The sequence below is a fragment of the Myxocyprinus asiaticus genome, chromosome 36, assembly GCF_019703515.2.
Source record: "Myxocyprinus asiaticus isolate MX2 ecotype Aquarium Trade chromosome 36, UBuf_Myxa_2, whole genome shotgun sequence".
Lineage (NCBI taxonomy): Eukaryota > Metazoa > Chordata > Actinopteri > Cypriniformes > Catostomidae > Myxocyprinus > Myxocyprinus asiaticus.
Genome location: NC_059379.1, coordinates 987,501 through 1,000,000, shown reverse-complemented (window position 1 = coordinate 1,000,000; position 12,500 = coordinate 987,501). Strand labels below are relative to the sequence as shown.

The following is a 12,500-nucleotide window of genomic DNA, read 5'->3' as shown; positions in this document are numbered from 1 at the left end:
TATTTATGTCGGATATTTATGATGTGTATAAAGCTGGTAATATAATGTGGTTGTGTGTGTGTGTGTGTGTGTGTGTGTGTGTTTGCAGATTTTTCTTTATGTATCTCATCAATAAAGATGAAACGGAGCACACGGGGCAGGTAAAACACACCTGTCTCTCTCATCTGCACAGAACTGTTTATCATGCAGGAAAATAATATTTTGCCTTATTCTGTTCTGACAATGATGTTCTGATGTTTGCCTTTCAGGAGTCATACGTTTGGAAAATGTACCAGGAACGCTGCTGGGAATTCTTTCCTGCTGGTGACTGTTTCCGCAAACAATATGAGGACCAGCTCAATTAAACACACACACTTTAGAGGACAGTTCTGTGTGAGACACAGTAAATATGAACGTTATACCTGCACCTGAAGGGAGACTTGATTTTGGTTCTTCAGTGCTTCTTCATTTCATTTATTAAAGACTAATTCGAGAGGAGGGGGATGCAGGAAATGATGAATGAGACGGACTATCCCAGCACGGCACACCAGATGAAAACAGCCTGTCTGTGGGACAGAATTCTGGAAGTTTCTTGTGACGGGGGATACAGTGCCTTACCGCAGGAAAGAGGAGCTATGCAAGACACGACAAAGATGAGTATGAGAGAACGAGCAAGCGCTTGTACCCGTCAGGACTAACGCTGGTTTCATATTCTCCTCGACTTGTTCCTTAAGCCGTTTGTTTTCTATTTATTTTGGTAATGCACCCATGCAAACGCAGAGTCACTCTTTACATACGACTTCTCTAAAAAAAAGTTTCATTGCATGTTTATTATGCAAGTTTAAGAAAAACATTTGAAGACGCAAGCTGATCTATATCGCCGCAGTTTTAGAGGTTTGAGAATATTTAAGGTATCTCTGTACTATCCAAGTATATCATCAGCTTTCCCGCCATTTTCCAAGAATGCACTCTGAATCGAGCGGTTCACCCGCGCTGTCACGCGTCCAGAGCTGCGGTTGCCGGAGAACATTGCATTCGTCCTAGATTTTGTTTTATGCAGAAGCAATACCCATTCAGGGAGTCCACCCTACACCTACGGCAACGGGGGAGCGACGTCGGTGTTCATAAGGAGTTCAACTGCTACACAAGCGCATCACGCACAGACTGCGGACGGGTTACGAGTCCTGCCGAATCATTGGTGTGATGACAGACATTTGCCATCGATCATGAAATCACTGCACTTTCTTTCATAGCCATGACAAAGAAATGATGCTTTTCTTATTTGTTATACGAAACAATGTGAAATCATTGCAATAACAACAAATGGGCTAAAAAAAACACACAAAAAAACAGCTGCAACTACGTGAGAAATTTTACTTGTGTAAAGAATTTTGATAACAAAAAAAAAAACCTCATAGGAAATCTGTCAGAATTTAGTGTACCGTGTAGAGTCGTGAGCATATAACTGTGTGTGATCTGTAAAGGGAAGTCAAAGACCTGCATGATTTTGAAAAATAAAGTGATTATTTATTGATGCTTGTATGTGAGAATGTCCTTACAGCGAAAACACAATTTCTCAATGTTGGTGTCTTTTGTGTTATTTTCTCCTACAACAGCACTAGAGGTCTGTGTGGACATTAAGTAGGAGCCCAAAACCGGCCCGTTCCAGAGATGTGTGACCCGACCTGACCATATCATCACATTTTAAGCCTGAACACAAAATCACTCACTCTCTTTATAACTATTCCCCAAGCAAGTACATTTGTTGCAATATTTGTTGTATTTTATTTAAGCATCGTAGGCAATATTTGTAATTGTATAGTTACAGTAAACGGCACGTGTTTAGATCGAAAAAAATTGAAAACAGTGCAAACGCACGCAAAAACACATTCAGTGTGAACAGCCCCTGACTCGTCTGTTCGCTCGTATCTGTGAGAGCGCATGCACGAAACCTTAGTAAAGTAATAATATCATATATATAAACTGAACCTATTTTATATTTAATATATATTATATTATCAAAATATTTATAATTATTTATTTCATGAATGGGTCACTTATTTTATTTTTTATTTTTTCAGATTAAAAAAAAATACATAAAAAATGCAATTCACACAAAACAATTACTGATGTTTTCAATTTCTCAGTTTGAAGTCAAAAAATGTCATGTGGTGTATCCGTCCAGAGACAGTAAACCAAATAAGTCTCAGTACAAGCTGAAAATCTTTAAAAAAAAAATAAAAATAAAATAAATGTTAGCATGAGCAGCTCAGAATAGTCTTTTACAAATATTTCTTAAAAAAACAAATCTGATATTTTGCCATTTTTATTAAATGTACTTTTTGGGGGCCTGGGTAGCTCAGTGGTAAAATACGCTGGCTACCACCCCTGGAGTTCGCTAGCTCGCTAGTTCAAATCCCAGAGCGTGCTGAGTGACTCCAGCCAGGTCCTCCTAAGCAACCAAATTGGCCCGGTTGCTAGGGAGGGTAGAGTCACATGGGGTAACCTCCTCGTGGTCGCTATAATGTGGTTTGTTCTCGGTGGGGCGCGTGATGAGTTGAGTGTGGTTGCCGCGGTGGATGGTGTGAAGCCTCCACATGCGCTATGTCTCCATGGCAATGCGCTCAACAAGCCACGTGATAAGATGCGCGGATTGACGGTCTCAGACGCGGAGGCAACTGGGATTCGTCCTCCGCCACCCGGACTGAGGCGAGTCACTATGCGACCACCAGGACTTAGAGCGCATTGGGAATTGGGCATTCCAAACTGGGAGAAAAAAGGGGGAAAATCCCCCAAAAAAAAAAAATAAAGTGTACTTTTTTGTACATGATGTGATGTAACCGTGAGAAAACTAGACTTGACACAAAAATTCAGAATATTTGTAAAAAAAAAAAAAAAATTGCGTTATATTTTTGAAAACTATTTCTTTCATTAATGATTAAGTTGTCTTATGTATTCAAGGAAAGTATTTTAATTCATTTTAATTTAAAGGAAACAATTTTCTACAAGTTTTTCAAAAATATTGAAACTAACATGGACACAAAGATTAAATTTCTACAAACTTGACATGTGTTTTAAACTAGACTTTTAAAAGATTTTTCATTTTTATCACCTCAGACAAACGAATTGGTCAATGACCCTAATTACAAACCTGAAGCCAAAGTTATGCTTAAAAAAAACTGACCCGAAACCTGTCCAGGTTGTGTAGTAGTCCTCTAAAAAGCTGGCTGATCTCACCGTGAATTCAGCCACAGTAGATCGAAAGTTCTTCCGCTGAAATCAGTTTCTACTTAACTGAAATTCAAAACACTGCCCCCAGTGGCTGAAGCTGGAAGTGTTGTTAAACGATGGGCAGGTGTGAACTCCAGTTTCCCAAATGTCCACACAGTGCACCAAAAGCGCTTTTTTAGTTGTAAATTATGTAATGCAGTGAAGAGGAATGCATATTTTATGAACTCTACACCCAAACGCCAACCTTAAACCTAACCAACCAAAGCAGCCTTGTCTCATGAAATTAATGTGAACATGACAACATTTTTGCAATTCAAAATGTACGTGCTGTATGACACATTTGGCTGCAGGTTTCCAGTGAAATGTCCAGCTGGGGGCGCCAAAAGCAAGTAAAATGGTGTCGTGGTTTTAAGGTGAATTTTAGATCTTTTTTTTTAAACATAACTCCCTACTCTAAAACTTTTGCCTGAACCTAACCCATAATGTTTTAAAATATAAATAAGATGTTTAAAAAAGACACTCTTAAACCTAAGCATTAGTGTATTAAAATGCAGAAGCGAATGAAATGAAAAAGCATATATTTTGAAGCAACCACCTCTTTTCGTGTAGCTTCTATGACTATGTCGTGTTACATATCAGTCCAATGCCCTATCAATTGAGCTACCGCACAAGTTAATCATGTTGGAATAAGTGTATATATGTAGGTGGGTCTGTAATACAAGCATTAATATATATCGTTCTTCAAAAGATGCTTTAGAGCAAAAGAGTTTCGATATTATAAAATAGCAGAGTCTGAGTAATAGAGAGAAAAGCTCTAGTTGTAGCTCCTCTAGTGTTCATTTCACCTGGAAACTGCAGGGAATTGTACCTGGAGACACGTATAACAAGTTTAGTAAAAATCTAAATAGAGTCACGTTTTCACTATGAGACCAGGTTGTCTTAGACGGAGCATGCAACCTCAGAATCACATTCACGATTCCTAATGCAAACGTGACCAGAACCGGCATCTCAGAGGCTGCTCATGCAGCACACTGTCAGTAGCGCTAGAAGCAAAATGTGTTGGTTTGAAGCGATGCAAAAATGCCTGATGGGAGGGGTTCATTTCAGGGTACGTGAATTATCTGAAGCAACATGTTGATTTTCAGTGTTGACAAAAGAGACTGAATTTGATGTTTTATTGAAACCTAAAAGACCATGAAACTTTTTAGAAGAACATAAATTCTGAATTGGCCATGATGTTGAATTGGAATCAACAGGAAGAGGAATTTACTGAATTGAAATACAACAGAGGTGTTTCATGGGATCAGTCAGGAGTTGATTGGATGGTGTGAAGCAGTAGCGGTTCTAGCCTGTTTGGCGCCCTGGGCGAAACCCGCTTAAACACGCCCCCAAAGATGTTGACCGGTGGAGGGGTGGGAGTTGGGGGGGGGGGGGGAAGCGCCACCTCCTTGTGCCTCATGCCGCCCCCCCCCGCAAGATGCCGCCCTGGACGACTGCCCATGTCGCCTATGCCTAAATCCGCCACTGGTGTAAAGTGCCTATATATGGCTGGTAGTTGAAACATAAAAGGACTTGATGATGTCAGCAGAAAAAGAGAAGTAGTTTCAGAGGCGGAGCAAGTTATTGTTATTATTATGATGGCAGATTATGAAAACAAAGACTGATGAAAATCACTTCTTTTTTCCACGTTATGTCCCCTGTACATCATTGTCTGTTATAAAACTTGGCCTCTTTGTCTCATGACTGAAAAAATGTGAGAAACTCTTTGTTTGTATTCTGAATGCAGTCGACAAGAACCGGGATTGACTCCAACAAAACAGTAAATCTGCTTCAAGCGTCTTTTGGAAAGCCACAAACACTGCCGAATGTTTTGGGGGGTGGGGGGAGGGACGCATGCAGGTTTTGTTTCTGGTTTGAATGTCTTCTGAAAAGTGTAGCCATGACTAATGTTCCTACGTTCAGCAGGAGTGTAGATATATAGTCAATTTGAAATGAAAAATGTACTGTACTTGCACAAACACAGGAGACGGGAGAAGCGAGAGACTTCAAGAAATAGTTCCCCCAGAATGAAAATTGTCATTATTTACTGTCTAGTAAAGTGTTACTCCAAACCCGTATGTCTTCATTCCATGAAACACTTTTTGAGTGAACTTACTTTGAGTGAGTACACAGTGACAGACAGAGAGTTTAGGGCAGGAACCCGAGACCTCTTCGCCCAGTCAAGCACGTTAGAAACTGACCTTAATTAGCCTTTGTTTCTAAAGACTCGCAGTAACGAGACTGGATCTTCACCCATCAGATTTAACCTGTTTGTGAGGCAACCCATCCACCTTCAGTGTCTGTGTGTGTATCTAGTGAATTTGTTTCAGACTGACGGGTAGCAGAAATGTTTCTCCTCTCTGATTCCTTTAGGAACGCCACACAGAAGCTCAATAATTGGTTTGATTGATTAAACTTGAATGAGTGTCAGTAGCATCCGTCTTCAGTTTTAAATCTGTTAGATCAGTTCTGTTCTGTTGCCGTTGGCTATCAGCGACTTTTCACCTGTATTGAAGAACCGATAAGAGAGCACACTTGTCTCCATTCTGTGCTATCTGTCTCTCTCTCTTCAGCCATAACAACTGTCACATTAACACATCTGTTTGGAGATCCACAGACACTTCACAGAGTTATGAGTGACGTTGTCTGAAGGTTAGTGGTGTTTCAAGAACAGAATTTGAGCATCAACATTAAAACTTTATCAAACTCACATTTGGGTGAAATAATCTCACATGAGTTTCTGTGGAGATCATGAAAGAGTTAAGCTCTGTCTTCGGTCTGTAAACTCCCCAGTGTTCATCACCACACACTGGCAGGACAGTGATAGTTGTCTGGTTTAATCCTGTGACCTTCATGTTCACCTGCGTCCTGCAGACACACCGCAGGAATTCTGTCATTAGACTCCACACAGAGCATCACATGACACCTATCACAGTGAAGAATGATATCAAACTGATATTAAAAGAAGATTTTCTCTCTGTCTGTCTCTGAGACTGTCACATCCTGTTCTCAGTTTACTACATTCAACAGCCTTGAGGTTAACCACTGCTTATTCACATCTGTCTGTCTGTCTATATGTCTGTCTATCTGTTTACCTTTCTTTCTGTCTGTCTGTCTGTCTATTTATCTTTGTCTTTTTATCTTTCTGTCTGTATCTGTCTATCTGTCTGACTATCTATTTATCTTTCTGTCTGTTTGTTTGTCAGTATATGTCTGTCTTTCTGTCTGTCTATCTATTTATCATTTTGTTTGTTTGTCTATCTGTATGTCAATCTGTCTGTCTGTATGTCTATCTGCCTGTCTCTGTTTATCTTCCTGTCTGTTTGTTTGTCTGTCTATTTATCTTCCTATTTATCTTTATGTCTGTTTTTCTGTCTGTCTTTCAGTATCCGTCTGTCTGTCTATATATTTATCTTTCTGTCTGTTTGTTTGTCTGTCTATTTATCTTCCTATTTATCTTCGTCTGTTTGTCTGTCTGTCTTTCAGTATCTGTCTGTCTGTTTGTCTGTATATCTGTCTGTCTATATATTTGTCTGTTTCTCTATCTGTCTGTCTATATATTTGTCTGTCTATCTATCTGTCAGTCTGTCTATCTATTTATCTTTCTGTCTGTTTGTTTTTTCTGTTTATATGTCTGTCTGTCAGTATCTGTCTGTCTATCTATTTATCTTTCTGTTTGTCTGTCTGTCTGTCAGTATCTATCTGTCTGTCTGTCTGCCTATCTATTTATCTTTCTGTCTGTTTGTTTGTCTGTTTATATGTCTGTCTGTCAGTATCTGTCTGTCTGTCTATCTATTTATCTTTCTGTTTGTCTGTCTGTCTGTCAGTATCTATCTGTCTGTCTGTCTGCCTATCTATTTATCTTTCTGTCTGTTTGTTTGTCTGTTTATATGTCTGTCTGTCAGTATCTGTCTGTCTGTCTGTCTATCTATTTATCTTTCTGTTTGTCTGTCTGTCTGTCAGTATCTATCTGTCTGTCTATCTATTTATCTTTCTGTCTGTTTGTTTGTCTGTTTATATGTCTGTCTGTCAGTATCTGTCTGTCTATCTATTTATCTTTCTGTTTGTCTGTCTGTCTGTCAGTATCTATCTGTCTGTCTGTCTATCTATTTATCTTTCTGTCTGTTTGTTTGTCTGTTTATATGTCTGTCTGTCAGTATCTGTCTGTCTATCTATTTATCTTTCTGTTTGTTTGTCTGTCTGTCTGTCAGTATCTATCTGTCTGTCTGCCTATCTGTTTATCTTTCTTTCTGTCAGTATCTGTCTATTTATTTATCATTCTGTATGTTTGTTTTTCTGTCTGTCTGTCTGTCTATCTATCTATTTATCTTTCTGTCTGTCTGTCTCTGTTTGTTTGTCTGTTTATCTATTTACCTTTTTGTCTGTTTCTTTGTTTGTTTGTTTGTCTGTCTGTCGGTCTATATATCTGTCTATCTGTCTTTCTGTCATTGTCTGTCTGTGTGTCTGTCTGTCTATCTTTTTATATTTGTGTCTGTCTGTCAGTCAGTATCTATCTGTCTGTTTGTTTGTCTGTCTTTCTGTCTGTGTATGTGTCTATCTGTCTGTCTATAATCTGTCTGTCTGTCTTTGTCTGTCTGTCTGTTTATCTATTTATCTTTCAGTATATTTGTCTGTCTGTCTTTCTGTCTGTCTATCTATCAATCTGTCTGTCTGTCTGTCTGTATCTGTCTGTCTGTCTCTCTGTCAGTATCTGTCTCTCTATCTATTTATCTTTCTTTCTGTTTGTCTGTCTTTTTGTCTGTCTGTCTGTCTGCCTGTCTATCTATTTATATTTCTGTATGTTTGTTTTTCTGTCTGTCTGTAAGTATATGTCTGTCTTTTTGTCTGTCTATTTGTCTGTCTATTTATTTTTCTGTCTGTCTATCTATCTGTCTTTCTCACAGTTATTAATGTTTTATGGGTTGTTTATGATCATAATAACTCGGTGGGACGGCTATAAAGTGGAGGCAGATTTTACTGTCATCTACTGCAGATTAAACTCAAAACAATTACCACATGAATCATTTTCACCACAGTAACGACTGCACAGCTGATTATAGAAATGTTGTCGGTCTGCACACAGTGAGTTCATTTGTGATTTTAAGCAATAACAGCACCATCAAAATGATCAATATCACTGCACTCACAGTTAAGACCAATTTCTTAAAATAACCACGCAATAGCAAAATGATTTCTTACTGTTGAGGTAAGATACCAAAAAAGCAACAAAATGCATTGAAATACTTTGTAATATACTATCGATGTACTGTACATTATTGTATTACAGTAGTTTATTATAAGGGGAATGTGTTAGAGAGCGTTGTGAAGATAAACAGAGTACCTGCCATTTATTTGTGGAGAAAGAACAGATTTTGGCTCTGGCGAGTGCAGTTTAGGAAACAGATGTTGCCAATGTTTTCAGATGAGTTCAGCAGAAATATTACTGTCATAAACACATATTTTCACATGTGTCTGGAAACCAGGCAACCGCTTTCATTTACGGCCTAGAGAGAAACCAACAGATGTCCTAATTAAAGGTTGGTTTATCTCACATTTATTCAAGTTTTTTATCTGATGAGAAGCTGTTCAAATAGAAAGACTAGTTAGAGGAAATGTTTTAAACCTAAATTTAAGATTTCTCCCAAAAGTCTTTGATATATGCTTCATTCTCAAGTTAACTCATACTGATGTGGTTTTGTGTGACGGGGACAGTACAGCAGCTTGTGATGTAAACATGAAACAGTCCATTTTTGCTTCTGTAATGTGATGTTTTCCTGTGTGAAACCGGACATTCAGTGACATATGAGGGTAGAACATGATTTATCCATCAGAAATGGATTGGATGGTAATGTTGGCATGTCAGATCAGAATGGACTCAGATTTGAATGTGAGTTTCAGTGGACTGAAACACTGAGGACTGGCATGCAGTTTTGAGAGGCTTTTTGACCAGGACATGGAGATTGAATGTCAACTTCACCCTCCGGAGCATCATCACGCATCCCAATACTCTTCTTCAGATCTAGGTTGTTTTTTCAACTTTGGGTACTTTTAGCTATGTGAATTTCTGGAACGAAATAGTCTCAATAAAACATTTTTCACACTCTCACTAGTTGATTTAATTAGTCTACTAACAATGTCCATCAGTGTGTGTTGATGCATCACAGGAGATTTATGTCATTCAAGTCATGAAAATTATTTCCTGTTTAATAGAATTCTGTGCTGGAAATGACGCTGATGGAAATGACGCTGATGGACACTTTTCAAATAAAATGACAGACTCCTTTGTCTTGCTAAAGCTAATTTCATAGCTAACATTTTATGCATTATAAATACTCAAAATTATATCACATTTTCACACTTTTGTATAATTTGGCAAAATTACAGCTTGATTGGAAATGACGGGCAATAAAAATAAAAAATAAAAATAAAAAAAATATATATATATATATATATATATATATATATATATATATATATATATATATATATATATATATATATATATATATATATATATATATATATATATTTTCTCTTTGTTCAAAGTTTTAAACGTGAAATAATTTTTATTTTTATAATGTATTTTCATAGTTTAAATTTGAAAGGTTAAAACAGTCAAATCTAGTGTGCAAACATTTTTTGCGGGGCCTGCGTAGCTCAGTGGTAAAATACACTGGCTACCACCCCTGGAGTTCGCTAGCTCGCTAGTTCGAATCCCAGGGCGTGCTGAGTGACTCCAGCCAGGTCTCCTAAGCAACCAAATTGGCCCGGTTGCTAGGGAGGGTAGAGTCACATGGGGTAACCTCCTCGTGGTTGCTATAATGTGGTTCGTTCTTGGTGGGACGCGTGGTGAGTTGAGCGTGAATGCTGTGGTGGATGGCCTAAAATCACATTGGGAATTCCAAACTGGGAGAAAAAAAAAAGCTGAAATCTGTTAATTTTAATAAAAATCAACCCCTGGGACATGTATGTATTGTTATTATTTGCTATTATTGCTGTAACCTTTATTCTATTGTTGTTAACCAACATTAATTTAGTGTGTTAACTATTGGCAAGATTTTAGGAAGGCTGCATTAACTACAACAGTACAGTCATTAAATAGTTGTTTAGCTATAGGTGGGTGACGTCAGCTGAAAAGGAAAGTCATTTCAGAGGCAGAGCAAGTTAATAATATATAAATTAATACAGTATAAATATAAAGAATATAAAGACATAGGGGTCTGGGTATCTCAGCGAGTATTGACGCTGACTATCACACCTGGAGTCGTGAGTTTGAATCCAGGGTGTGCTGAGTGACTCCAGCCAGGTCTCCTAAGCAACCAAATTGGCCCGGTTGCTAGGGAGGGTAGAGTCACATGGGGTAACCTCCTCGTGGTCGTGATTAGTGGTTCTCGCTCTCAATGGGTTGTGTGGTAAGTTGTGTGTGGATCGTGGAGAGTAGCATGAGCCTCCACATGCTGTGAGTCTCCGCGGTGTCATGCACAACGAGTCACGTGATAAGATGCGCGGATTGACGGTCTCAGAAGTGGAGGCAACTGAGACTTGTCCTCCGCCACCCGGATTGAGGTGAGTAACCGCGCCACCACGAGGACCTACTAAGTAGTTGGATTTGGGCATTCCAAATTGGGAGAAAAGGGGATAAAAAAATAAATAGAAAAAAAAATAATATAAAGACATTTTTTCTTTTCTTTAGAATAACATACACTGATGAATCATTCACAATTAGACCAGGAACATGCATTAAGAAAGTGAATAGAGTCAATGTTGATTTCATGTTGACATTACATTCTAAAAAATGAACGTCAATCATCATAACAACAGAATCAATGGGAAAAGGCATGTACAATCACACTTCCTGTGACTTTTATTGAGCAAATCTTAAATGTAAAAATCTTTTCTCACTTTGGAAGAAATGGTTTGATGTTAAATCATTTTAGGAGAGAAGTGTGATTTTGTGAATATATCCAGTGATGTTGAATGTGTCCTCACAAATATTTCTGAGTTGCAGTGAAGAACCGAAACATCCATTTCTCTGATTCATGAATTCATACATTCACATGGAACAAGGGATCACCAATTAACAAGGAAGACCATGAGAACATTGAGGAATGGTTGCTGATCCAGTACAGGTAAAAACCATAATCTGAAGGACAATGTGACACTTCTGCCATCTGTCTGTCTGCTCAGAGAGATCGCTGACGCTGACTGTCGCTTTCTCAGTCTGTCTGTGGTGTGAGACAGACAGCAGGGTGACAGGACTCTTTAATTACTGACACCTCAGTGCTGAGGAAACTCCTGCACAGAAACACTCGTCTCTCTCTCTGTCTGTCAAGGATTCAGTCACACAGTTTTGAGGAGTAACTCACTAAAGGAGCGCCACTACTGACTTAAAGAATAGTTCACCCAAAAATGAAAGTTCTGTCATCATTTATTCACCCTTATGTTGTTCCATACCTGTGTGACTTTCTTTCTTCTGCGAACACAAAACGAGATGAAATGAATGGGGAAAATACTTCCGGAACCCAGATGCTGAATAAGTGGCGGACACTGTTGTGCTCTATTGCATATAATGAAGTAAACAGTGACCAGGGGCTGTTAAGCTCAAAAAGGACCATTTAGGTATCATAAAAGTAGTCCATGTGATTTATGTAGAATAGTTTTACATGCTTTAATGTTCAAAAAACACATAATGTTTCTCATACTGTACATTTCTTTTCCCCTCTCTTCATCCTCTGGCTCAAACGCTCTGATTTACCTCCTGTCTCTTTAAAGCCCCTCTTTCCGAAAAGCCCAGTCTGCTCTGATTGGTCAGCTGGCCTAGTCTGTTGTGATTGGTCAACCGCATAGAGCGTGTGTTGGAAATGTAACGCCCCTTACCATAACTGAGTTTCAGCTCCCGAGTCTTCCTGAGCAGCTGTAAACACTACTGTAACTATGGTAACAGTGACGTCGGTTTTTGGCGTACTAGTTTGAGCCCGAGTCCGATAATGAAAGTTTGGAGGAACAAGCTGATCGACCCGAACCACCTTTGTAAGCACGACTTGAGCAGGACATTTCACAGTGGTAAGTTTGAATTTTGTAGCTTTCTTACAAGTACACTGTTGATTATTGTGAAACTAACAAAGCTTCAAGTAAAAGACACATAGTGCATCTAAGTTAGTCATCTTTTGCTGGAATGGGTGTAGCCGAACTTTTGTCGTCCGAGATATGAACGGAGAACAGAGGCTTACTCCCGGTTGGACATTACCGGC

At 38.7% G+C, this 12,500-nt stretch overlaps 1 protein-coding gene across 1 annotated transcript in view; it reads left to right on the top strand.

Moving 5' to 3' along the window:
- LOC127426695 (ryanodine receptor 2) overlaps positions 1 to 1,513 on the top strand; it is a 204,847-nt gene extending 203,334 nt beyond the window's left edge. Inside the window, exons 105-106 of the mRNA XM_051673656.1 lie at positions 89 to 140; positions 249 to 1,513. Coding sequence (XP_051529616.1) covers positions 89 to 140; positions 249 to 344 — 148 coding nt within the window. The 3' untranslated portion in view covers positions 345 to 1,513. The remainder of the gene's footprint in view (positions 1 to 88; positions 141 to 248) is intronic.
- Positions 1,514 to 12,500: the final 10,987 nt, after the last annotated feature.